The 26,398-nt window shown below is 43.0% G+C and overlaps 4 protein-coding genes across 10 annotated transcripts; 1 reads left to right on the top strand and 3 right to left on the bottom strand.

Moving 5' to 3' along the window:
- Positions 1-1,481: 1,481 nt before the first annotated feature.
- Positions 1,482-6,436, bottom strand: LOC100838636 (folate transporter 1, chloroplastic). Of its 4 annotated transcripts, none has more exons than XM_014897584.2 (11): positions 6,036-6,431; positions 5,870-5,949; positions 5,437-5,513; positions 5,105-5,159; positions 4,784-4,874; positions 4,493-4,566; positions 3,644-3,754; positions 2,560-2,631; positions 2,452-2,472; positions 2,297-2,364; positions 1,482-1,902 (listed from the first exon to the last, which is right to left on the bottom strand). In XM_014897584.2, exons 1-11 carry the CDS (start codon positions 6,163-6,165, stop codon positions 1,770-1,772), a joined length of 912 nt encoding a protein of 303 aa, XP_014753070.1. In that variant the 5' UTR covers positions 6,166-6,431; the 3' UTR covers positions 1,482-1,769. The 4 variants fall into 4 exon arrangements, with proteins under 4 accessions (XP_014753070.1, XP_003559457.1, XP_024317750.1 ...); XM_003559409.4 differs by having other exon boundaries at positions 5,097-5,190; positions 6,036-6,427; XM_014897585.2 differs by having other exon boundaries at positions 1,777-1,902; positions 3,627-3,754; positions 5,097-5,190; positions 6,036-6,435.
- Positions 6,437-6,624: 188 nt separating this feature from the next.
- LOC100838337 (GATA transcription factor 19) lies at positions 6,625-11,092 on the bottom strand. Of its 3 annotated transcripts, none has more exons than XM_003559408.4 (8): positions 10,826-11,089; positions 9,377-9,463; positions 9,175-9,290; positions 7,919-8,035; positions 7,667-7,772; positions 7,432-7,500; positions 7,278-7,357; positions 6,625-6,929 (listed from the first exon to the last, which is right to left on the bottom strand). In XM_003559408.4, exons 1-8 carry the CDS (start codon positions 10,991-10,993, stop codon positions 6,818-6,820), a joined length of 855 nt encoding a protein of 284 aa, XP_003559456.1. In that variant the 5' UTR covers positions 10,994-11,089; the 3' UTR covers positions 6,625-6,817. The 3 variants fall into 3 exon arrangements, with proteins under 3 accessions (XP_003559456.1, XP_010230344.1, XP_024317755.1); XM_010232042.3 differs by lacking the exon at positions 6,625-6,929 and adding an exon at positions 6,936-7,171 and having other exon boundaries at positions 10,826-11,092; XM_024461987.1 differs by lacking the exon at positions 6,625-6,929 and adding an exon at positions 6,936-7,093 and having other exon boundaries at positions 10,826-11,092.
- Positions 11,093-11,513: 421 nt separating this feature from the next.
- On the bottom strand, positions 11,514-16,252 carry LOC100839765 (glucose-1-phosphate adenylyltransferase large subunit). 2 transcript variants are annotated; one of them, XR_730180.3, is made up of 15 exons: positions 15,919-16,252; positions 15,706-15,819; positions 15,399-15,572; positions 15,183-15,275; positions 14,710-14,793; positions 14,573-14,628; positions 14,271-14,364; positions 14,010-14,122; positions 13,651-13,723; positions 13,252-13,332; positions 12,828-12,914; positions 12,523-12,580; positions 12,317-12,423; positions 12,157-12,217; positions 11,514-11,906 (listed from the first exon to the last, which is right to left on the bottom strand). XR_730180.3 is itself a non-coding variant. In XM_003560045.4 (15 exons), exons 1-15 carry the CDS (start codon positions 16,087-16,089, stop codon positions 11,805-11,807), a joined length of 1,515 nt encoding a protein of 504 aa, XP_003560093.1. In that variant the 5' UTR covers positions 16,090-16,245; the 3' UTR covers positions 11,514-11,804. The 2 variants fall into 2 exon arrangements, 1 of the variants encoding a protein (XP_003560093.1); XM_003560045.4 differs by having other exon boundaries at positions 12,523-12,627; positions 15,919-16,245.
- A 3,464-nt stretch (positions 16,253-19,716) lies between these two features.
- Positions 19,717-26,267, top strand: LOC100837329 (WD repeat-containing protein PCN). The gene is made up of 11 exons (XM_003560038.4): positions 19,717-20,089; positions 20,186-20,317; positions 21,635-21,956; positions 22,037-22,100; positions 22,284-22,397; positions 22,479-22,641; positions 22,938-23,091; positions 23,172-23,755; positions 24,295-24,476; positions 24,668-24,922; positions 25,629-26,267. The coding sequence occupies exons 1-11, from the start codon at positions 19,916-19,918 to the stop codon at positions 25,930-25,932; spliced, it is 2,448 nt and encodes an 815-aa protein (XP_003560086.1). The 5' UTR covers positions 19,717-19,915; the 3' UTR covers positions 25,933-26,267.
- Positions 26,268-26,398: the final 131 nt, after the last annotated feature.

The raw sequence follows: 26,398 nt of genomic DNA, 5'->3' as shown, positions 1-26,398 counted from the left end.
TTCGCGTGGCTTTCGCCGTGGGTTCTGTTCTGTTCTGTTCTGCTTGTGCGGTGCGGTGCGGTTGTGGGTGCGTGGGGAAGTTGACTTCAACGTGGCCCCTTTTCTTTCGGGTGGGGAGTTTCGGCAACCGGCGCAACGGGGCATGTATGCATGCGCTTTTGACCACGGAGGTTTAGTTCTGGTCGAGGCGTACCCCGACGACCACGTAAGAAGGGGAGCGTGGTCGGAACGCACCGAGCTATATTTAACCAGCGCCCGGTGCAGTGGGCTGGGCTGGCGTGTGTGACCGTTTCTGGCGTACGTAACGTTTGCCTCTGCCTGAGCCTGGCTGCCCCTTTCACCGCTCGGTGGCCAGCGACCGCGAGCTGCCGAGGCCGTAAAAAGACAAAAGGCAGAAGTGACTGGGAACTGAGGGAAGAGCCATTTTCTCTCCACGTGAGAAACAACTCACGAACAGACACTCTCTCGGCAGACAGGGAAAGGTACACTAAACAGAAAAACAGACAGGGGGAAGAGAGGATACGGTCGTGATTGAGAGGGTCGTCTGGTCCGTCTGGACTCGTTCAGCGGACTCGATCTTTGATGAACGTACAATTAAGGCCTGTCATTGTCGTCGTGCGATACTGTATTTGATGCGTGTGCATCACGAGCTGATGACATACCCCAAACTAGTACTGCACCGGTAAGGAGTTGAAGAAGAGGCTCCGATTTGGGTGCTGTGGCGTCGGTAGTGTGGTGCTCGCCGCATCACGATCACCGGATCATGTTTTACCTTGCCATCTTCCTGTTCCATCCACCAGGCGAAGAGTTATTGACTTATTTCGAGGCTCGAGTAATCCATCCACCAGGTCGGTATTTCCCCATTCTAGTAATCAGTCAGCTTGCAATCTACCAGCTCTATCCGTGTCTTATTGCTCACGCGCGCAAGGATTCCAAAGCACTCAAACAACTACGGAGTAGGATATACCACGGAGATCCAATATGTACCGAACCGATGTCCGTTCCTCACTTCCTACTGCGGTCCTGCCACAGTTAGCCGAACGGCTGAACTCAAGAGCCGACGACGTCGGCCCGACGTCTCCCCAAGCTCGTCGATGGCGTCCCACTGTGAACTGTCCCAGGCTCCCAAGCAAGCGAGCGGGGCCGATGGTAAAAAGGCGCTAGCGCAAACACTTGCCGATTTGTCAAAGCGGCAACACCTACCGGATCCACCTTTCTCTCTACTCCAATTTCCTCCTTTTTGTTCGAGCTTTTTGACGGGTACTGCTCGGCTGGATAGCAGGATACATTTCGTCTCACAGTCACCGTTCATTTTCCAACGCGACAACAGAGACGTTTCCCACGATGGTTGGAGCCATTTGGTTCACCCTGCCGTGATGACGACCGCTGGTACTTCTGTTTTTAATTTTGAGGTCGCTGAACGCTGATGATGCACATTGTAGATTGTACTACTCCTACCTAGTATTATCACTAGATGGTTGTTGAACCGTAACGTACCAGCGATACATGTATTCAATAGGAGAAGCATTCAACTGGACAACAGGAATTAGTGAAGTATTGCTTCACAATGAAATTGTAAATGAATTTCCTCTGTAGAAACAAGCGCGTCGGAACAAAATCCGTGATGTTAAATGAATGAGAGTATGAGACATGAACTCAGCAATAGATGGAATGTCACTTCTAACTCGAAGACTGGGAACAGGCTCAGTATTTGGTTGCAACTATAGTCTCTTTTCCTATTTTTCCTCTCCTGTATTAGTAGTTGGGATCTATTTCTTCTCCTTCGCTGCTTTGAATAGTTTGATAACATTTTCATACACCACAAATGTAAGGGAAGCTGCTGGAAGGTTCTTCAGCAGGTTCGACGTAATGCCCCTGTAAAATCCACGGGCACCTTCGTACCTGCGACAGAAATTGAGGATCCAAAAGAACAAGAGTTGGCTTTATTCACTCAAAATGGTAACACAAACATACAAGCAAAAACTTGAAATTTAGAAAAGGCTATCAAGCAAGTGTGGCAATACACTACAAGGTTACTTCTGCAGCGGTCCCACCACGTTACACAAGCAGAAATGGACATCCTCAACTCCAACAGGTGTAGTACAGATTATAAAAGTCTAGATGATCATTGGGCTGAACTGTAGAACAAACTTGGAAAAAGACAGCAAGCACTTCTACTGTATGCTGCAAAACATGAAGTTCCTACAACTGCAGGGTGCATATTGCAGAAGACAATAAAAAAGGTAAACCCTTGTTTAGATTCAAATATTTAATGAGAACACAACAATAACTTCACCTTGCAGTTTCCTTTACTACATGCCAACTATCTGAGTACTTTGGGGTACCATCACTGCCAGGACGTTGCTGAAAAGTTGCACACAAGAACTATTATGATTATTGATGAATAAACTCCAAAGAGATGAGATGAATATCTTCAAATCTGAGACCAACCTGCAAGCGTGCTCGGATAACCTGCAAATCGAAAAACCATCAGTTGGTATGTTCAGTAAGAAGGCAGCATCCATTTACAAAGTTAATGAGAATAAAGTTAAAACTTGCCTGATAAGGATAGGTAAGCAAAATAGCAGATAATTTCGAACCAGCCCCAAGCACCGCATAATCAACAGAATTCTGTTAACAATGAAGCCAAATGCATATCAGGCACAGGAGCTGCCTATCTGGCTGACAGTGGGTGTATTTTAAAGGAGATATAACTATAACTCAATGTTCTAAAAATATAGTTCTTGAATCAACTTATGCATATTTGAGTTGACAATACGAGTTCTAAGAAACAATGTTACATTTATCAAAAGAAAAATACATAAAACTATATTTATATTTTGACTATATTGAGTAAAATACACCACTAGACCATGAACTCGGCAAAAATGAACACTTTAGTCCACGAACTCGAAAAACGCACACTTAAACCCCTAAACCGGGACAACTGTGTCACTTTAGTCCAAAAACGGTTGGGCGAGGCTTAAACACGCCACGTGGGCGCCACGTCAGCTTCGGCGACCCCTTCACCGGCGTTCTCTTGTCAAAATTGAGCGTTGCGGGCTTGATAACGACCTTAGGCGAGGCAGCGGCAGCAACGGCGTGGTTCTTAGGGCCCCAAGATCCCCATCTGGGCGCGGCCGTCTTGCCTCTCACGGGCGGCTCGGGCATGGTGATTTTGCAAAAAAAATCCTGAGAAAATCGAGTAGCAGCCTGCGGTCTTGGCCGAAGCCGACGTGGCGGCCACGTGGCGTGTTTAAGCCTCGCTGAATCGTTTTTGGACTAAAGTGACACAGCAGTCCCAGTTTAGGGGTTTAAGTGTGCATTTTCCGAATTCGTGGATTAAAGTGTTCATTTTTGCCGAGTTCATGGACTAGTGGTGTATTTTACTCGACTATATTCCGAGCAAAGTGACAATACTCTCCCTATGTTTGAAACCTCACATGTTGAATCGTGTCAAAAGGCATGAAGAAAGAGACATGGGGCATCCAAAAAAGGTTGGCCATAAATAGCATAAGCAACCTAATTTAAGAAAATAACTAAGCATCATAACTAAATTATCCAGGGGGACATAAGTGTTTCTATAATGCACCAAATTAAACTATGTGTAAAATGTCTGAGCACACATGTAATCAGTTGGTACCAATAAATCCTCATTGCCCCTGTTGTCCGCCCTTGCTTGTTTAGTTTTGGCAAAAACCATACCCTTGCGAAGTTCCTCATAGGCCGTGAATTGTATCGCACCATGGGTGACCTTTCAAGCACCACCAAGCAATTAAGATTATGTCGTGAATTCAATAAACTGATAATCGAAAACATATGCATCTTCCCTGATCGAAACTAGTATAGGCATAAACTCTACATAACACAATCACATTTGTAATGAGCAAATTCCTACTACCACTGTTGCGATGCCATACATTGACATGCATATCAAATAACTAGAAACATCAAAACTATTTTGCCCTTCTTAGTTTCTTTTCTCCCTGAGAACTGTGAAAAATGATCTCCACAACAACGTATTTTTCTGACATCATGATAGCAACAGGGAAAAGCATGACTAGTGATGATCCAAATAATAAGAAGTCGCATATTCTCTAGTTGGGGCCTCATAAGAGGATATTGCCTATAGAGCATGTAGCTACAAATCTGATAGGTCACACCTCAGAGATAACCATATGAGGTTAATATCTTAAAACTCGAGAGAACATTTAAAAAATTAAACCATGCCATAAGTGGTAGTGAAAAGGCATAGATTTCGGTGAAGAACTCAATAAAGAATGAACTGAGGTCACAGAAAATATATAAGCCCAAGTCAAGGACAACTCAACATGGTGTTGCACTCTGAAATCTAGCATTACTTAGAACTTAAAACACCATGGGGACAATAGTTACTATTAATATGGAACGAAGGGAGTATATGACAATATTTGCATGGTCGTAATGAAAAGTAGCACATAACCAATTAACAACATAAATGGAAGATGCATACCAGCAAAAGTCCAGGCCCGATCCCTCTATAAAGTGCTCGCCATCCCTCCTCTGTCAGAATAGTTCTCAGAGCATCTGGCTTCACAGCGACCAAATAAGCAAGGTCACAGAAAATTTGAAATAAATAAGACCAAAAGAAATCTGAGAACTCCGGATCAATATACACAATTCATAGCAGGATGCTTCAATTTTACTTCAAACAAATATTATAATGGATATGGTATAGTATGATACACTTTGCTATATGATAATTATAGAAAATAAACATACGAGTACAGCAAGCATATATTACCAGAAAATCCAGAATAAGGTGAGGTATGTCCAGGTGTTTGTAGTTGCATTCGTGTTTTCACCAGCCATATCGGATTTGTAAACAAGCAAACCTGTATAAATACAAGAAAAATACATGTGTTCATGAATATACGGTATTTTTAATGAAAGGCAGATACAGGTGAACAAATAACGCTAACACATGGTAGTAGTCAGAAAAGCCAAGTTTGGCATGGTATCGAAGTTGTAATTACAGTTTAATCAAATTTTATTAAAATTGTCTCCAATCTGAGAAAAGAACAAAACAATACGAGATCAGAAGTTACTGTACGAACCAAAGCACCTGCTTCTGCAGCTGAGACAAGATGGTCGAATGGGCGGAGCTGATCATCCTTCCCCTGCAAGTACCTTTGTTTAGCCCTGTTATAACTGCCAAAACAGATGTTCTTAAAGTCAATCAAAATGCCAGTACAATAGTAAGGACTAAGGAACATCCAAATTGGCAAGTTTCTTATATAGGATAAATAAACAAGCAAGTTTCTTTTTTAGGAAACAAACAGGTGAAATAAATCCTGGAGTCAGCAGCTCACTTTAGTCCGGTTCAGCATTGAAATAAGGCATGAAAACCCCACACAGCAACTACTCAGCGGAATGAACTAATGTAATGTAACTTACAAAAAGAAATATAGCCCCCATGAAACGGTTGATCCGAGAACTGCAGGATAAAAGCCGGCATAAAGTCCCCTCAGGCCCTACATTAGGCAGTTAGATCAGCATAGCTCATACTTAACATATCAGAACAACCAAGTTCCTAAAAAGGTTTTAATCATATAATTTGTCGCAAAGCATCCATGAGCATGTGATTTATCATGTGAATGATCAGCTTCCCATTTTTCATTAAATTAAACAAAAAATAGCTAGGAAATGACAACTTCAAGAAAAAAAAACATGTATGTCGTAGGGAATTGCATTTCAAGTTTTCAGAGAACCCGGAAGGATTAACAGCAAATGCACGGAGAATTAAGGTTTTAAGCTATGGACAAATCTGACAACGTTACCGCATCTACCAAACGATCAAAAGTAAACCAAATGTGACAGGAATTCACACCTCAGATCGTGCGATGGTGTATACAGCGTGTGCCGTGTTCCTGTAGGGCGGCACGTCGGACAACCCCCTCCCACCGCTCACTGAATACCAACACGAGAGAGCAGGGTTACCGACCAGGCTCTGCATGTCCTGGTCTCTAGGTCTTAAGAGGGAGGGCGAGAATTACCTTGGAAGCGAGTGCGGACAACGTCGAGCGGGTGGAAGGTCGCGACGGTGGCGAAGCCGGCGGTCGCTCCAGCGGCTGCGTTCTCCCAGGTCCACGTCTCCGGTGACTTCGTCGAGGTCCCTGGTGACATCTCCGGCTATGAATCGTTTGCTGCGCAGCTCCAGAGGCAGGGAACGATCTCGGGAGGGGGCGTGGGGGATGAGGGTTTGAGCTGTGAAGGGAGAGGCGTCTGCAGGGCGAGGGTGGCGGCGCAGCAATGGAAGGCGGCTTCGGGGAAGAGAGCGGCGGTAGAGGGACGGCGGCGTCGAGCGAAAACAGGGAGGGGCAAGACCGCTATCAGAGAGAGAGAGAGAGAGAGAGAGATGGATTCGTTAGCGCAGGGGTTGTTCCGTCTTTTCGTGGAGTATGTTGCGTCAAGAGTTCTATTTTTTCAGAACTCCTGCTGCTACCTTGATGAACTCTGCCAAGCTCCGACCGAATTTTTTTCCATAGACATCCGATTTTTTTTAAATTGATCCAATTCAATTTCAAGGCAAGCGAAGCCTAAAATGAATTGCATTGCTGGACTATGTGTTCCAGCCGTGCATAATTTGGTGGGATAAAATTTAATTCATGGAGGGGATAAATGTGGCACCAATATATACACAATTGTTGGGGTACAATGTAAGGCCAGATAAATATCATACGTCGACGCATGCTTTTGTTAGTTTTGTTGCCTTGTACATCATTTAAAGCCAGGAATCTCTGACAAAAAAAAACTATTGTCTCAATTTATGCACTTGTCAACCTAGATGCTTGTCAACTGTCATGAAGTTGTCTTTGGTTGGGAAACTGTCATGCTGTCGTCTTCGGTCGGTGGGAGGGGGTTCTAGCCTCTGCACTTGTTCTGGACTCCTGATCAAGAAATTAGAAGGTTAGATAATTGATGTTTTGAGAAGCCTCTCTTCAGTCGGAGACCATGCAGTTTCCCATTTAAACCCTGACATGAAGACTTTCTCTATAGAAGGCTTTGAGAAACGCCTCTTCAGTCAGACACCACAGAGTTTGACATTTAAACCCTGGCATGAAGACTTTGTTTATAGCAGGCTCAAAAGTCAATCTCCAAGTACATGATTATATTTACCAATTACCCAACCCTGTAATAGTTAATATCTCCATTCAGGTTTATAAGGCCCGCACGAATTTTATACCAAACTTTGATCAAAGACAGAGATTGAGATGCAGTAAAGAGGGCATGCTTACATCCCAGAGTCCATTTTGATTGTGGTCTGGTCATTCTCAGCACAAAGAATTGTTTTGTCATAGTCCATGTTCAGGACGTCCTGCGCAAGAAGAAATACCAATAAACCAAAAGAGAAATGTTCATACAAAAGTTCATACCACATACATAACTCACCATTTTACTCAGATTAGGGGGATGCTGCACTGCCATTTTGGGGGCATTCAAAGGACTTCTTAGCGTACCCTGAAATTTTTTAGGTTTAGTAGCAATTTAGCTAACACCAGCAGTTCATTAATTAGGCAATTTGTTATCCAGTTTCAATTTTACCAGATTCAAGAGCATGATGCTTTTACTCTCTTTTTACTTCTTTTTAAAGGAGGAAAAAGAACAGGTAAAGGGAGAAAAATACCTTATTTGCCCACATTAAGCCACAAGCATTACAGAGGGATCTTGGACCTGCTGGCCCCCGACGCATTGCTGGAGTAAGCCTTGAGCTTATGCCACAATTGCGGCAACTAGGGAAAGCAAACAAGCATTGGTCCACAATGAACACATGCAAAATTACCGTAGAAAACAGGCAAAGAGCCTTTGCATAAAATTGATAAAACATGATTTGCAAATACACACAGTTGACTGCTGACACACACCACAACTAACTCACTGGGTTTCTAGAAAATGATCATCCTCGCCATTAGCTTGGGAGGAACAAACTGCAGAAGAACACGCACCATCACCCAAATCTGCCCTTCCGGCAAACTGTCCTTTACGCCTTTTCATCCTGACAATGATAATGAGTATAAAAAAATGCATAATGTACCAAATAATTGATTCACAACAAAAAGCTCAAAAACAATCATTTGACTGCCAAATGTGGATTATGGTAAGATGATTAACAGAACATGACTGCCTTGCAAGATGATTGTAAAGCATAACTGTAGAAATCTGATATTTTCTTCCTAAAACAACAAACATAAAGAGCAGATTTTTGTTTGTTTCGATAATCAGTTGGAATAAAGTGTTATAGCTATAAGGTTTTACTTAGCTCATGGAAACCATGGAAGTCTAGCAATTACACTAGTAAAATAGTAAAATATGCCAGGTCACTTTACTCTTAGCAAAAAGCCTTCGGTGCACCAATAGTTTGAGAGATTAAAATTCCATGATCCACATTTTCAGATTGATATTGAAAAGTTTGCTCAGACACTAGCATAGTGCCCATGCTTTGCTATGGAATCACCAAGAAAAGAAATCTACGGATAACAATATAATAGTTAGACTACGGAGCAATGCCATTAGAGCCTGGCGATGGGCTTTGCTGAATTTGAACTGAACCCAAGCTCATGGAAGGGAGGGGTATTATTGCTTGCTTCTCTAACTTGTGGGTTTGCACGGTCAAACTTGTTAGGGATGGGAAGAGAAGGGTTGGGAAGGAGTGAACGGATGACCACGAACTCCAAACTTTATAAGTTGGACAGATTAGTACTTGGGAACCTTTCAATACCAACAACTGACCTCAGATTGCTAGCCTAGACATGAATTAAAAATCACCAAGTCATCAAAGCTATATCACCAAAAATAATCATAGTTTAATTTTGTAAAGAGGTTGATGGATTAGATGAAAGAAGATTGTGGCGTTGGGAATGCCAAAAGCTGGAGTAGATCCTCATTTATGTCGTGTAAAGTGTCATGAATAATTAACCCCCTGCTGGCTTCCATAATGTGCAGCAAGCTAATAACTCTTTTACCCTGCACACGAGTACTATTTTGATGAGAACAGACATTTCTAGATTAACTTAGCAACTCTAGTACACCATTTAAACGTTCACTATGCGTTCACCCTGGCAGGTTAGCATGAGCACACAGGTATAAATTTCGATAGCACCTAGAATTGCATGGACTGAGTGACTGAGTCTGTACTTTTGGGCAACTTCCTTGCGCACTCCGTATCTTATTTTCTTATCAAAACACCTTTCCTTCCTCTTCTCGCGAAACCTCATTAAGGAAGCAACCCTTTTGGCAGCCACAGTTGTACTCTGCACACATGAGACAGCTTTTAGAAAAACTATAAACAGTGGCGGGAGACTTAAACTTATTTTAGAGATTCTGCAGTAGATGGTACCTTTTCACCATATGCAGTAGGCACAGCCATGCTTACTAAACCAGGAGGCACCTCACATCCTCCAAGCACCAACAGAACAGCTTGAACCTGTATGACACTAAGATAGTAGTTAGCCAAGTAGACCAATTATAAATGACCATGAACAATATGATCACCACAAAGATTTAAACAATAGTTTATCAATAATAAATGGATCATATGGTTACCCTTGGAACTTAAATATGTTTGCATCACAATTGACTAATTCAACAGGCAAAAGCTGAAACAGAAGGATTTCAAGTTAGATACAGCACACCGTCTTGACTATGCATCATTTGGAACTTGAAACATGTTATCATAACAGTATCACACTTTATTTCCACAAGAGGACTTTTGTACATCTCATGTTAACTGTGCACAAGGCACAAAAACAACATCCTCATTATCATTACAGAAATCAGGCAGTCGTCCACAATTCTGGATGAGGTTGCTGGGTTGAAAGGAATTACCCTACCAGGAGTTCGAAGGTGTGGTACCACTTGGCACTGCCGCCTGAATTATAGGGTTCTTGGGGTAGGGGGTTCTTAGGTTTCCCCATCTGTAATGGGCTTTGTTCATGGTTTTATGTACGCCCGTGACCCCTAGCTTAATACCGTCAAAAACTCGGAAGTGGTAATTTTTTTCTCAAAGCACGAACTGCATTGCAAAACCATGAAAACCATCCCTATACTCACCCTTGGCACTGGCACCTAACAAATCACTGTAATAACATAACAGTGGCTATACAAGGGCAATAGAGCATAACCCCATCAGAACAAAAGAAAAGGCATCAAATTTGAGAACAAAACAAGGAAAAAAAAAAGAGAACACTGATGACAGCTCTGGTTCAGTAATTCAGTTAGGCAACCAAGCTTGTCGATCTTTCACAGCAATCATAATTCATACTTAACCAAATCTCGCAGCATATGTTCCACTGTTCAGCTACCATGCACGCTAACCTCCACTTGACCGCAGCATCCACCAAAGCAAATCAAAGCTGGCAAAAATGCCGAAACCTAAGATGGCCAATGGCAAGCAATCAAGCACGGAAAACTCGATTCCACTAACACAGCATAGCCAAACTGCTATAAAAGTGAACCAAATTTCATACATAGTCCCTTTCCTAAAAGCTCGAACGATAACCAATTCCTCTGAAATTCAGTCAACACAAAATATCATTTGATTAGTGCAATTCGACGGTACAGAGACACTCAATTCGACCGTAGGAAACATATAAGCAATTCAAGGGAAACATCCGAATCTATCCCCAAGGAACCAGAGGAACATCGCCGACTTAAACGCATATTTCTGGAGTTCAGGTCGCGATTCAGCGCCCGCGCTCGCCAATCCCCGCCCAACGCAGACAAAGTCAACACAGTTCTTCGAAACCAACGAAAAGAAATGAACCGAACGGTGCAGAAAGAGCGCGACCTTTTGAGGCGGGACGGGGTCGAAGACGTAGACCTCCCCCTGGTACACCAGCGTCAGCTGCTCCGACGCCGTGCTCAGGAGCGCCTCCGCCGCCGCCGCGTTTTCGTCGTTGCCGGGAGCGACGGCCGGGGGATGATCGTGGCCGTCGGCCGCGGTCTCCGACGCCATCGGCTGGGGATCGGACGGTCCGAATGGGCCGGAACCCGGGAGAGGGGGGCCGGGCTCTCGGTTCACGCACGTGTGGAGGATGGTGTGTGAGCGCGCACGTGTGATGGATTATGTACACCGATTTACGTGTCTGGCCAGAGGACTTGTACGCGAAGGTCACGTACTTCAGTTTTCCGCCTCTAAGTGTTAATAGCGCATTTCACTATGTAATAACCTTCCGAATGACTTAACGAATGTAACCAAGTATTTCATCCGTTCCTTTTTTATAAGGTGTTTCAACTTTAACTTCATATAAAAAAACTTTGTCTTTAGTAATTTTTGTTAAAGTTTGACCAAGCTTATAAAAAAAATTACAAACATATACGGCTGCAAATTAATGTTATTAAATTCGTCATGGAATATACATGTTTTTATAAATTTAGAGGACAAAACTAGAGCATGTTTTAGATAGGAACAGAGGGAGTACCATAAATCATACCCGTAAAAAACACAATAAAGCATAGCTGTAAAAAAAAGGTACTAGCATAAAAGCTTCTAATGCACATTGTCCGGCAAGCAAAAATATTGAAATGCTGAAACGTAGAAGTTTTCCAGCATAGGTGTCATGTTTTACAACGATGTTACTGTTTCACAACATCACGGCGAGACACATAAATTTGTGAGCCAAAATGGTCATGGATACACAAGGAGCAGCTCACAATTGCTACACATCTTATTGGAAAAGTAGAACAAACTCCTCCGATTATTCTGTTCCAGCCGCACGTGCTCATGCCTGATTTCTCTTGCTGAATTGGGAACCTTTTTCTCCAGTTCATATGACTAATCCATCTGCGATTACCGAGTTCTTCAGTACGACTGTGATGCCAGATCGGATGTGGAAGCCTTCTGATGTCCTGTCTGCTTCCTGTACACCCTGCAGAGACACAACAGTGAACCACAATTTTCATTAGATTTTCATGACATACTCTGGAGGGTGGAAAGAAAATCTTCGATTTGGCGAACACGAATAAAACCATTGTTATGATGTATCATCATGGAGAACAAAGTTTGTTGAAAGCTGCAGCTATTGCTTGTTGATTTCATACACCGTTAGTTTGTTAATACTTTGTCAGATAATTATGCAACTGTTCTTGAAGAAACATCGTGGCACGGATCATTCATACCTCAGAGTTAGCAATGGTCACATTCTTCCCTATCCTCGCATTCTTGTCAATGATACAGTTTCTGAGCAGAACAAGAGGGGGGCATTTGGTGTCAATAATGATACAAAACGAGGTCTAAATTGCTGTGCCTATGAGCTTGGAAGTAAAAATGCGTGCATACTGAATCGTCGTGTTCTCTCCTATTCCAATTGGAACCTTTCCTTCTGCCAGCTGGTCGCTTCTTTCCACATCGGTTTCATAGAAATCAGCACCAAGCATTACAGTATCCTGCAGAAAAAATGAAACATCATGTTTGCTGTAAGATTGTGGAAGACTATAAATTGATTCTACTGGCATTCTATGCCTTCTGGAATTAAGAGGTCTGACCTTGAGGTGCACGTTGGAGCCAACTCGAGAACGGACTCCAACAACACTGTGCTCTACCCTGCAGTTATCCAAGAAACATCCGTGGGAAATGATTGAATCAGTGATCTGCAAGTGTATTTACATGTTAGGCAGCACCGCAACCAAATTGATTTCTGAGAAGTGTAAAAGAACAGTTATAATTCGATATTTTTAAGGAAGATAATGATGATACAACAATGAATGGTAAAAAGAATATCCAGGTACAAAACGACACAGACAAAATTTTCAAGAAAAAAAAATAGTACAAGCTGGGAGGCACCAGATACCTTGCTACTGCTGATCATAGATGGCGGTAGGTTTCTCCGTGATGTATACATTGGTTTGCTAGCATCATAGAAGCTGAATCTTGGAGGCTGCATATTTAATCAGCAGATGATCACATGTTACAAAAGGTTCAAGGTTTTACTTGATTTCTTCCTTAAAAAACTTGATTGCTTGATACTTATTATCAGTGTTAGTATCTATGTTGCACAGTGCTCTCCGTAATTCTTCCACCTTGTACACTGTATATATCTACTTCCATAACAGTAAGTATTACAAAATACATTGGAATACTAATGCCAAAACCGAGAACATAAAAAGAATGGGTGTAGAAAAAGGAGGGTAAGGGCTGACAAAAGGATGGTCAAAAATAAAATAAAATAAAGAAGCAGCTTTCCATTAGTTTGCAGTTTTGCAGACTAGGTATACCTGTTCAGCAAGGGCAAGATTTGCTTCGAAGAAGGACTTAATAGTTCCAATATCTTCCCAGTAATCATTGAAAAGATATGCCTGAAGTATTGAATGTTAGATACCGGTGACATCATATGGAAGTTAAGGTTTGAGCAAATGAGATATGTAAAGATAATGCGTAACTTTTTAAACTTAAATTGCTACCGCAGCAATAGAGACTAAAATGACAATATTCTGGAAACAACGTCATCCTAATTTTCTGTCTTTCAGTGCAGTTTCAGTTGTCTGACTGCAATTGAACAATGGACCTGTAGGTGGTGCATATTAAATTTTTTTACAGTTCATAACAGAAAATGAATGAAGTAGTGATAGTCATTCTGTTTCCTACATGATGGAACTTATGGCATTCTCACGTACCTTTACATTGATCTCTTTTGCTGCAGCGGGAATTATTTCAGACCCAAAATCATTTGCGGTGGGAAAACGCCATCTGACCTAACAACAATGCACTGCGTATTATGATCTACTTGTGATTAAGTTGTTCTATGAAAAATGCACCTTACTACAACATAAGATATTATCCCAAAAGAAAAACTGCAGCATAAGATATCTGAACATATAACAGCTGGTTTAGTACTTTCAGTGTCAAATGGCATTTTATTGGAGCTTTGGAAGTTCCCCTTTTATTTGGAGACTTTATTAGACTCTTCTTAGGAGGGGATCGGATAGAATATTTTACTGATTATTTTGAGGTCTAGTAAGTTGAATTGTCATACCTTAAGAGATTTAGAAGTATCTCTTTCTTAAATATATACACCCCCATTGAAGCTATGTATGGTTTCTCTTCTGCTTCCTCCTTTGATAAGCCTAGAACAGTGGTGTCAACTTGCTGGCAAAAGGAGGGAATGCACCATGAACTTCTGTTTTATTTTAATTGAATGCCCTAACTGATACATTGTGAATTTGGCCATCTAGAATATATACTCTAATATGTGGACAGTAGAGCTAAGTGGAATTTAAAAAGCTATATAACTTACCATTGCCTTTAAATCATCTCCTTTTGGTTTTTCACTAAATGATATAACTCTTCCTGTGTCGTCTATCTTCATTAGACCAAAATCAGATGCCCGGCTGCCATTGAAAAACAGAACGATTCATTTCAAATCCGCAAGAAAACAACTAACTGTGTGTTCAATCAAAGAGAGTTAAGCATATGCTCAAAATCAAACTTTTGCCCTAACAAAGCAAGGAAACTTCAATTTATTAGACACTTTTAGTTTATATGGAAGGCCACTTGAAGCTTTATGTGCATTGGCTGCTGAAATGGAATGGAAATCACCTGTCATCAATAGGCAAGCAACAGATGCTGATGCCTGCATCTCTCTGCCGATGAGACTGCATATCGAAATGGCAAGAATGATTTAACCATGTACTACAACAGACAACCACAAAAATTAATCTACCTGCAGCAATTACCTGAACAAAGTCCATGTAGTCCATACGGTATAGGTGATCCCCAGAAAGAATAATCACATCCTCTATGTCTTTAGCTTTGGCATCCTAGAAAGCAAAATCGTGAAGTGTTACAGCTAATGAAAGGAACAGAATGAGGTTTTCTAGTAAAGTACTGCGATGAAATAACAGGAAATTGAAAAGTACAGCTTAACTCTGAGCACAGGTTCTTGATTCTCGAATTGAATCATTATAATAGGACACAAATAATGCTCACTACGCAAGTGTGCAATGAACTAATTCACCAAACCGTTCCTAAGTGGCTTTGTGTTTTTCTAGAGAGATAAATGGCTTTCTGCATTTGATCCTACAATGAAACCAGACCATATGAACATTTTTGTACCATACCTAACGCATGCACAACCCCTTCATCGCATTTCTACCAGACGAAAAAGTAAACATCTTGTATATATCCCACCAAACCAAGAGAGACGTACATCGAAAAGCCAATCAAACTGTCGAACCGCGTCAGCGGTACCCTGAAACCACCTCTTCCCCTCCAATCCAGGCCTCTGAGTCGCTGCTAGAACCTAAAAAACAGATAAATCAGCATCTGTTATCCCCCTTTCAGATAATGGAAGCAACACTCAAAGATCTCTTGCAGAAGTGCCATCCACAATATCTCCTAAAGAACACAGGTCTGAATCTCAGACCTCGACGAAACCATCTCCGAAGCCAACGCCATTGCTGAAATTGTAGGCCCTGGAGAGGTGCCGGTTGAGGGAAGCCGAGTTGAACTGGGTGAGGACGTACACCTTGTTAATCCCGCTGTTAATGCAGTTGCTCATCGGCACGTCGATCAGCCTGTACGCGCCGCCTATCGGCACCTGCAGGTGCGGGGTAGCCCAAATTCGAAAACCATGAGATTAATCTACTCGCATTTGCAGGATCCCGCACTCGAGCGAACGGTGGGGCTTGATCGATCGGCGAGCGGCGAATTAAAGTCGTAGTACTACGCACCGCGGGCTTGGCCCTGCGCTTGGTGAGCGGGAAGAGCCTCGTCCCGGCGCCGCCGCCGAGGATGACCGCCACCACCGTCCTCGCGTTCCTCGTCTCCGTGTCCGCATCCTCCGACTGCAGCAAAACCACCCGCACAGTTAAATAACCGTGACCAGAGCTAGCGGCGAAAGCAGTAGTAGAGTGTAGAGAAAGAGGGAGCGCGTGTGTACTGACGGCGCCGACGGCGGCGGTGGCGGCCTCGGTGGTCGCGACGGAGACCCGCACTGAGAGTCGGCGCTGGCGCCCGCCGGCGGCGAGCGCACGGAGGCGCACGACTCCGCCGCCCGGCACGCCCCGGCGCGCGGCCGCGGCCGCGGAGGCGGGGGCAGCGACGCGCAGGTCCATCGCGCGGCCGCCGAATTCCAACCCGGGAGCTAAGCGCTTTGCTTCGCTTCTCGCGCCGCGCCTCCCCTCGCCAATGTCACGGAACGGTGCGGTGGCCGCGTCCAATCCTAAGCTCCCCCGTGAGCCCCCGAAGCTTTTCCACTACTCAGCAGAAGCACGGGGACGCTGGAATAGGGGGCGATGCCACGCTTTAAATCTAACTTCCCCGAGATTCGGAGCAATACATCGCTGATTGGTAGGCCCGGGAGGTGGCGGGGTCGGCATTGTCAGCGGTGGTGCGGGCTGAGGATGGAGTGGCGAGAGGTTTTGGCTCGGGTGGCCACGCTATCCGGCGCGAGGCGTAACGTCCACACGTCGGCCCCGGGCTTTGCCGCTAGCTCCCGTTGGCTGCTCTCTTCCTTGGATGTTTTTGGATCGAAGCTCTCGCCCCGTGTCTCGTGGCCTCGTGGGAGTGGGGGCTGGCTGCCATGGCACGCCAGCCACGAAATGGTTCGGGCCTTTCAGCCTGGGTTGCATATTCCAGATCTTTTGCACGAAAAATTCGTTTATCAGCTCAAATCCCAGATCTTTGTAGCTTTGGACGGTTGCAGACTTGGACGTACTACGACTCTCGCATGAGTGCCTCTCAGGGGGACGAAAGAGATTTTATTCATAGCCTGTTCAGAACATGTATGTACAGTGCAAGGTGTTTGTTTCAATACTAGATGTGTCAAATTAAGCATGTCCTATAGAAATATGTAATAGTGCAAACAAAAATAAGCAGCTCACTAAGCACCTTGTATTGTACTCCGTATATTTGTATTGTAAATGCCCTCCAACGGACGGTTCTGAGCATTGCCGCCCACATCATATCAATCCCTAACAATGCTTGACAGTCAGACCGGTAGCATAGCGGAGTGTCTTGTCACATGAGTCCTGAGCAAAACACTAAGATCATCTTCCAAACGCGTCGGCCAACATAGTACTGGCAGAGGCAGGGTCATAATTTGGACATAATGAACCGAGTTGAGAAGAATTGAAAAGAAGATATACAAACTTAATACAATGTATGTGATTTAGATGTATTTTCTCATGGCATCTGCCCATCAATACCCGGACGTGGAATATAATCTAATGCACACGAACACATGTAAGCAAGAGAAGATAAGGTACCTATAGTTGACACGAGCTACTATGAGATGTACCTTTAGGTGTTCCAGCCGAACAAGAGCCGTAAAACAAAATCCACCGAAACTAGTTTACAATGCATATTTTTGTATCGATGCATTTGAAAATACAAAAGCATCGGACGCAGGACAAGAATGACTTAATATGTAAACATGTATGGTAGCATCTAATAATTTCTAAAATCTCATAGGTGCATGTTGCTTTCGCTTCCGACCCGGGGTGGGGAGGCACCATGCGGGTCCTAACTAAGGCTTTAAAAAATATATTGGCCAAAATCTACCCAAAGAAGATGTTGCCATGGGAGACCTAATGGTGAAACAATTTCATGACTATGGGACTCGGTTTAAAAGTTGTCTGGCTTTGAAAATGAATGAAACAAAACTAATGCCTACATACAACATATTGTCATGTTTGCATGCAGCCTGGGGATGAGGTCTCAATATGGTTAACTTTTGCATGCGTCCAGCAGTGGTTTTATTTGGCTGACTTTCGTTTTCACTTCTCAATGTGTTGTGGCTAGTTTGTTGTTCCGACATAAGATTTTCTTTTTCGTACACATATCGAGCTATAGGCTGACCAGCCAACGGCCTCCCACTCTTCGCGTCCTTGTTTTTATATGGTAACTAGGCTGCGCATGTATGAGACCACCAAACACAAGACTCTTCTAACAAGGCAAAAGAGAATATTCCAGATCTGAAATCAATGTTGAGAATATGCAAATCAAAGTTTCGGTGCTACAGAACATGATTGTACCAAGTGTTATAACATGAACTATTGCCAAATATTGCACAAATATATCGCATATGTGCTTGATGTCCGACAAAAGGTTTCCTTTTTCGTACATTCCATATTGGGTTATTGGATGGCAGGCGTTAACCAGCCAACGGCCTGCCACTCTCCGCGTTCTTGTTTCTATATGCTGGCTAGACTACACATGTATGAGACCACTAAACGCCAAACTTTTCTAACCAATTCAAAGGTTGGCGACAAGTCAGACGAGGATATTCCACAACTACTTAGATCTGAAACCAACGTCGAGAGTGCTAGTGTTATAACATGAACTATTGTCAAATTTTGCACAAAAATATGACATATCATGTGCTGCAAAAACAAAGCAGTATGCAAACAATGCACACACAATTTTAGTTCCCCCCCAGTTTCTTAAAGTCATAAAAAAGTTTAGCTAGATATATATCTTTTCCTCTTGGTGTTATGTTTAGTTTTAGGAGGGCACTAAGTTTTGATAATTGTTGTTTGTGCCTATATTTTCCTATCTCGGGACCAATTATGTGAATTTATTCATGGAAAATAGTATAATAAACCGAACATCCGAACTGAACACAAACAACAAATATCCCCAACAAAACTAAAAGCTCTATCGAGGTCGCTTGAATTTGGAGCAATCATTTGTATTTGCTTATTCAGTCGTAGAAGCGCAACCTCAACCACCGGGCAAATTAAAAGGGACATCAAACGAAATGATACGCGACGAAAGTAGAAGTTACATCAAGACTTTTTTAAGTCAAAATATCTAGATCCGCCATTTCGCACAATATTTTTTCATGTCTCCGGAGATGAACTACAAAAGACGTACTTGCGTAAGCTTTATAACTGTACATTTTGAAATGCCAAGTAGGTTCCCATCTCAAATGTGAGAACTCCAGATTGTATGTAGCGAGGGACATACCGTTTGTTAGTGAGGTCGTCAAACTTTTGCTTTGTGGCCATATAAACAACAAGAAGACCAAATAATGAAAGCATGAACCAATAACTATATGCAGTAGACCATAACGACCACGTGAGAATAAAGATAGAGCCAAGAGCCCTTTATTTCGTAGGTGAGGATAGATGTATAACCAAGAGACCTTTATTTCATACGCCACTAGACCGCCGTCACTAGAAACACAAAAACCTAAATAAAAAATACACCAAACTATATGCAATGATTTGTATTTTCCTGACTCCTGATACCAAACTAGCTGTCAAAGACGGGAAACCCTGCTAAAGATGGAGTTCATGTGGGCTACTAACTCCATCCAACAATATGGGGTGTATCCAAGTCATGGAGTATTAGCTTTCCTTTGATCACTGTTTTGATCACAAATTACTTTATTAACATATAATTACATGACATAAATTCATATCCATTATATTCCAACTCAAAAATATTTACTTATGGTTATGATTTTGATTACATTAGTCACATATTCATAAAATAATTTGTGGTCAAATGATTGGTCAACTGAACCTGATAAGTTCCCTATGGTTGGTTGGACGGTGCAGTAGTTCTTTCCAATTTACATCGGCTCAAATTTTGCTGTTGCCGGACCGTTTTTTTTTTTTGACGTTGCAAGCCCATTAGTTTGTACTCGTTAAGGAAAAGCCCACCAAGCTAGCCTCAGTTCACGTGGCCCTCACGCTTGCGTCCGCCGTCCCAAAACCAACCCTACTTGATTGACCTCCTCGCCCCGCAAAACCCTAAACGAGCGGCGAGCCGCCTCTCTCTCGAGCATCGTCACCACGCCCCTCGCCCCTCGCCTCCAATCTCGCACTCCGCGCCCGCCATCGCGGCGCCGTCGAGCTCCCCTACCGGAACCTTCTAGAACGCGCGGATCGCCAGAGCAGCTGCCGCTTCGGGCTGTCGTCGCCACCGACGCCCATGGAGAAGCTCCGCGTCCACCGCTGCGGCGGCGGCGCGGTCGCGTGGACGCCCTCCCCCATCGTCGCGCTCGCTACCTCTCCCTGCGCCTCCCAGGTCGCGGCCGCGCGAGGCGACGGTTCCCTCGAGCTCTGGCTCGTCTCCCCCGGCTCCGTCGGGTGGCACCACCAGCTCGTACGCTTCCCCTCCCTCTCCCAGCGCCTCGCCGATGTTTCTGTGAGAAATCTAGGAATTGCTTCGTAACCTGATTTTGGGGTTTCTGTGGCGCAGACTATACATGGGAGCGCGCAGTCAATGGTCACGGCGCTTGTGTGGGTGCCGAGCGGCGCAGGGGGGCGGTTGCTCTCTTCCAGCATCGATGGTTCAGTTGCAGAATGGGATCTCTTCCACCTTAAGCAAAAGGTGCGTGCTCATGCTACATTTCAATTCCGGCTGAAAATGGACTTGTAATTTGACAAATATTGGGGATTCGTTTCAACAATAGTTGCTGAGATCATTGGTCGCCACGTGCCCACTCTCCTGATCCATGGTCAATCGACCCAATCAACGGTCGGGTTTCGCCCTGGGTTGACAGCTGGAACACCACCCAAAATCGTACTTCACCGGTGTTGCTTGGCACTCATCCCCACCTGTGTCACCATTGCGGCAGCACGGTCATGCTCGGATGTCACGAGGGCATGCTGTGGCACTGTGAAGCAATGCTTCCTTGCTGTCTTCATGGCTGGGGGAGGCTGAGAGATTTGATGATGGGAGGACAACAGAGGTGGCATCGTTGAGGTCTTGGGGACTAGGAAAAGTCTCTAGGTTTAAGAGGAAGATGCAGGCTGGGCTAGGTTGGCCTAGCAACTTACATCTTTATTTGTTTTTTAGTTTTAGATACTCCCTCCGTTTTTTTATATAAGGCATGTAAATTTGTCTGCCAAATTCTGAAATATAAGGTGCGCAGCATCGGCGAGGAGAAAATCGGCAGCCCAACGGGAAACGGTGCAGGCGTGGAGGAAAAATCGGTAGTTTGCTTTGGTAGTCGCACGCATTTAGGAGTGCCGGAGGCAGTTTGTTTCGTGGGAATTGACCTACATGCAGGTAGTTGCGTTTGGCTGGCTCGCTCGTGGATGGAATCAAGTACCCGCTTTAATATTCGTGCCAAAGGATACACGCTTTATATTAAAAAACGGAGGGAGTACAAGATCTTCTGTACTATTTGCTTCAAAACTTGTAGGCTCACAGAGGAAAAATTTCGGTCATTCCACGGTCATGAACCTGAAATTGTTTGGTTCGTGACCTGTTGCCCCAAAGAGCTCGTTGCACCTCAACCTGAAGAGGTGCTGATCTCCATCCTTCTGTGCTCATGAAACTGAAATTGTTTGGTTCTTGACTTGTTGCCCCAAAGGGATAGTTCCACCTCAACCCGAAGAGGTGCTGACCGGCGTCCCTTGACCCTGGCTCTTAGCAGCTATTGTTTCAGCTTGTCGAGAATGCCTAGCAATTAGCAAAAGCTGTAATCTTTTGTGCACAGTCGACCATAAGTGTGTGATTTGACTGTGAAATGCTAGGTCCTCCCCATGACTTGGGTACAGAGAATGCGATGCACTAGGGGCTATATGGCCTAAGTTACATCAGATATTATATTTCAGTTTACTTCTTTATTAGCTATCTGTTAGTCATTGTTTTCTGTTGATGTATCATACATTCATACTGCTTTATCATTCTATTTTGTAGAATGTCCTAGATTCTGTTGGTGTACCAGTCTGGCAGATGGCCATGGAACCTACAGATGATCCTTTGAATTCTGAAAATAAAAGCTCAGGATGTGCTTCCAATGGCCGTGCAAATCATAATGGCCGCACTGACTCTGACTTAAGTTATGTCGATGATGGTGATAGCTTTGATGATGAAGATGATTCTGCCAAGACAAGCTCTCCATATCGTGTGAATGAATTCCAGCGTTTGGCCCTGGCATGTGATGATGGTTCTGTACGCTTGTATAATGTGCCTGAATCTGGGTCATTAACTTACTATAGATCTCTTCCAAGAGTAAGCGGTATGTCTTGTATACCTTTCATCTCTCAGCTATGCTGCGATAGGTTCAGCCATAGTGATTATTTTTGTCCTTCCTTACAGGACGCATTTTGAGTGTGACATGGAGTAATAATGCCAAGTTCATATTTTCTGGAAGCAGTGATGGGTATGTTACCATCCCTTATTGGTGTAAATAGCTATTTATGATGGATTGTGTGATCCTTTCCTTATTTATATAATCAGACTGTTTAGCATCTTTACTGCTAGCCATCTCCTTCCTTGTGGGGTTTGGGGGTGTAACCTTCACGCATTCATTTTTTATGACATTGTTTCGTATTATGTTTCACAGGTTAATTAGATGCTGGGATTCAACATCTTTCCATGAAAAGTATCGCATGACTGCTGGATTAGGAGGTGCTGGTAGTGGGAGTGAATTTTGCATATGGTCATTACTGTTTCTGAGGTGAGATAAAGCATATTCTTTGGTTAAATGTTCTGTTTTGCGCTCAACTTGCTAGTGTTGATTATTGTTGATGGTATGTAGGTGTGGAACCCTTGTTAGCGGAGATAGTTCTGGGACAGTTCAGTTTTGGGATAGCCGCCATGGAACTCTTTTGCAAGCTCACTCTTATCATAAAGGCGACGTCAATGCACTAGCAACTGTGCCTAGTCAGAACCGGATATTTTCTGCAGGATCTGATGGGCAGGTTGGTAGCATTGCTGAAACAGCTGTTAGGTGGATTAACTACACTTGCAGAAAACCTCTCTCTCATTGTGTGTTTTTGCTTTGGAGAACTGGAGACTTGTTTAGATATTAGAGGCGATATATTGTAACACCTTGTCTTTTATAAATTATTGTAGTTGTGCAGTACGTACGCTGTATGATGTGGAAAGAAACTTGTCAATTTAATGATATAATTCATTTGGTTGCTTTAACAATCATGTTACCTATGTTTTACCGCTAGTTTCTCTTGGTGTTCTAATTTGATGGTTGGCTTTTCAGGTAATTTTGTACAAGGCGTCGAAAGATGAGTTTGGTGCTGATAATGAGAAGGTGGCCAAAGATCAAATGCACAAGTGGGCCTATGTAGGATATGTGAGATCCCATTCTCATGATGTTAGGGCATTGACCATGGCGGTACCAATTTGCAAAGAAGGTTTGTATTAGCTGTATTTTGTGAACTTACCGCCACATGGGTTCAGATAGATTTACCTATGTTCTTTTTTTGTTCTCTAGATGCTCCACCAGAGGAAAAAGTAGTGAAGAAGATACGCCAGCGCGAAAAACCTGTTGACAGTTACCACAAATGGGCACATCTGGGTGTGCCTATGCTGATTTCTGGTGGTGATGACACCAAGCTGTTTGCTTATTCTGCGAGGGAGTTTACTCAATTTGCCCCTCATAATTTCTGCCCTGCACCTCAACGGCCATTGATAAATCTGGCAAGAGATGGCACAGTTAATGGAGATTCTGTGATGCTTGTCCAGTCTGCCAATTGGTTGGATGTTTTACTTGTGTCAGTTCAGAACAATCTGATTCCTAGTACGTCATCCAGAGGAGATGCTACAATACGACAAGTTGTTCGTCTGAAAAGCAAGGGGTCCCGGAAAATTGTTTCAAGTGCCATCTCTACCAATGGAATGCTATTGGCTTATTCTGATTGTGTGAAGCCCTGCCTTTTTGCGTTGAGGCATAAGGGCGGAAAAAAGTACGCTCTAGACAAAGTAGAGTTGCCAAAAGGAATACCTAGTTCTCAGAGTATGATGTTTACCGCTGACTCATCCAATCTGGTACTAGCTTGTTGTGATGGAAAAATATATGTAAGTGTTTCTTTGATCTTTTTATTTTTGTACTTGTAGAGAGATGGCAAGAAGAACATGGTTAGCATTATCTTGCACAATGTATCTTTGCTTAAAGTATGTAGTGTGTTTCTGTTAACTTTTGCTGTTGTGTGTTATGCCCCTAAAACTATTAGCAACCCATATGACTTATAACTTTCCCCCTGCGTTTCTCCAGGGGTGTAGCGTAACTAATTTTAGTTCATTTAAGATATGCAGTAGAAAACAGTACATTTTAAGATTTGTTTACAATATATTATGAGATGTTAAACCCAGTTATATCACATGCCTCACTAACTAATCTAAATGTGCAAACTCTTGCGATGTTTGCTTCTGTCTTTAAGCTAACATGATCGAATTACAAGGCATTGCATTTCGCAGTACACTTTGCTGTGAGATATTTATCACCCAACCACTGAGTTTTCATTTCATAGTGCTTATATTTAATCACTATAGATCTTGATCATATGAGTCGCATTGATGATTTTATTTCTGAACAACATTTCTCCTGCACAAATCAGGTTGTGGATATTGCGACAAAAGAAATTTCAAATGTATTTCACCCGACTAGAAAGATGGATGGAGAAAAACCTTCTTCCAAAGAACCACCGGTCACAAAAATGTTCCTGAGCGTGGATGGTCAGTGGGTGGCTGCAGCTAACTGCTTTGGGGATGTTTACATATTTAACCTTGAAGTGCAGAGGTATGTTTCTATCAAGTCGGTTCGTGATCCTTCGAATGCAGCATGCATTGCGTTTAATCTTGCAGATCGCACTTAGTTCCGATTTGCAGTCCTTCGGCATGTTACTTGGTAGAGTTGTAGTAGTATTAATGGTTTTGCATCTATTCAGCCATTTTTTTTGAAAATAAACATCTGGTTGTGGATATCTGCAGGCAGCACTGGTTCATACCGAGAATGAATGATGGTTCAGTTACATCTGGTGGCTTTTGTCCCAAAAATAATTCCCTTGTCATAACTACATCTAAAAACGAGGTGTACATATTTGACGTAGAAGCAAAGCAATTAGGCGAATGGTCAAAGCGCTATACACATCATTTGCCCAGAAGATTCCAAGAATTTCCTGGAGAGGTCATTGGTCTCTCATTTCCTCCACTAAGTTCATCTTCAGTTGTGGTATACAGTGCAAGGTAACCTGTTGCTCAAGTGTCTAATTTAGCTATCTCCTATTGCTGAATGAGTGTGGCTAATTTAGTTATTTCTATTGCTGGAGTGTTCTGCCTGATTTAGATATTTAATATCGCTGAAGTACTTTTGCTATCTTAGGTATTTCCTATTGCTGTCATGTTTTGGCTAGTTTGCTCATTCTTTGTTTATAATGTTCTGAGCCCACTACTCCAGAGGCCTTTTGCCTTCATAGTGCTAAGTTGATGTCTGTACTCCTATAAAGATCTCAATCGGTGACAGTGGTCTGTCACCCTCAAATTGCACCGCCATTTTATTAGACAAAACATTGAGATTTGAGATGTGAGTAGGTATGAATTATTTGATACGAGACAGCAAATGGTAGTACAACATTCTCTTAAAGATGTCTAGCAATGCACAGGTGTTGTGCTAGTGTTCCAAGAACTGCTGATTTGATTGATTTGTACTCCCTCCGATCCTAAATTGTTGTCGAAATTTACATGTATCTAGACACTTTTTAAGAATAGATACATCCATATTTGAGCAAATTTGAGTCAAGAATTTAGGATCAGAGGGAGTATTTTTTAGGTATTCCACATGTATGGGAATTAATACTCTCTCTGCAAGCTTTTTTGTGTTATTGCTGCAAGACTTCAAAATGCCAATGATCATTATGATACTGAATACACAATCTTTTATTAACCTTTGCAGGGCAATGTGTGTCATTGATTTTGGATTGCCAGTTGTTCAGGATGTTCAACTGTCAAATGGTTCAGTTGTACCAGCAGAAAAGATAAACCAACAAAAGGGTACAAAATCCAAGATTAAGCGGAAGGATCGTGACGAAGAGATGAAACTAGAGAAAAGGAATAACTTTGACTTCTTTGCGTTCAAAGATCCAGTGCTGTTTGTTGGTCACCTATTGGACAGTTCAGCTTTAATAGTTGAGAAGCGATGGATGGATGTTGTTGAAGGTTTTGGCCCACCGGTTCATAGACACATATATGGGGCATGATCTGCAGTAACATCTACACACTCATTACAGGCAGACCGTTTCACTCAGCAACGAAATACCCCCAGCTGTTGTCTGATAAGACGCTCCAAGATATAGCAGCACATAATGTCTGCTGATACCATCTGGTCACAGCAACTAGCATGGGTTAGTTTTGCAAGTGGCTTTTGTTTCGTGAGTAGCCTCGTTGTATTTTTTTTATTTTTTTGTTATTCACTGGAGTATTTTAGTAGCTCTTTGCCGCGCCAGTTTTGTCATACCATGTCGAAATGCGCAAATTTTGTCATATGTAAACAATGTTATCACCTATGTCATGTCAACATCTGTCCTTTGTCCAAGGAATGCCTTGTGTGTGTAAGCAAAAGACTTGCGTTAGTCTATTCCGCACCATGGGAGTTGTTCGTTACTTTCCCTCATTTTATGCACGAATCAAAGAACCAGGGTTTAGTTACTGCTGATGGTAAAACGT

The sequence above is a fragment of the Brachypodium distachyon genome, chromosome 1 (assembly GCF_000005505.3).
Source record: "Brachypodium distachyon strain Bd21 chromosome 1, Brachypodium_distachyon_v3.0, whole genome shotgun sequence".
Taxonomy (NCBI): domain Eukaryota; kingdom Viridiplantae; phylum Streptophyta; class Magnoliopsida; order Poales; family Poaceae; genus Brachypodium; species Brachypodium distachyon.
This window is presented reverse-complemented; position numbering and strand designations above follow the sequence as displayed.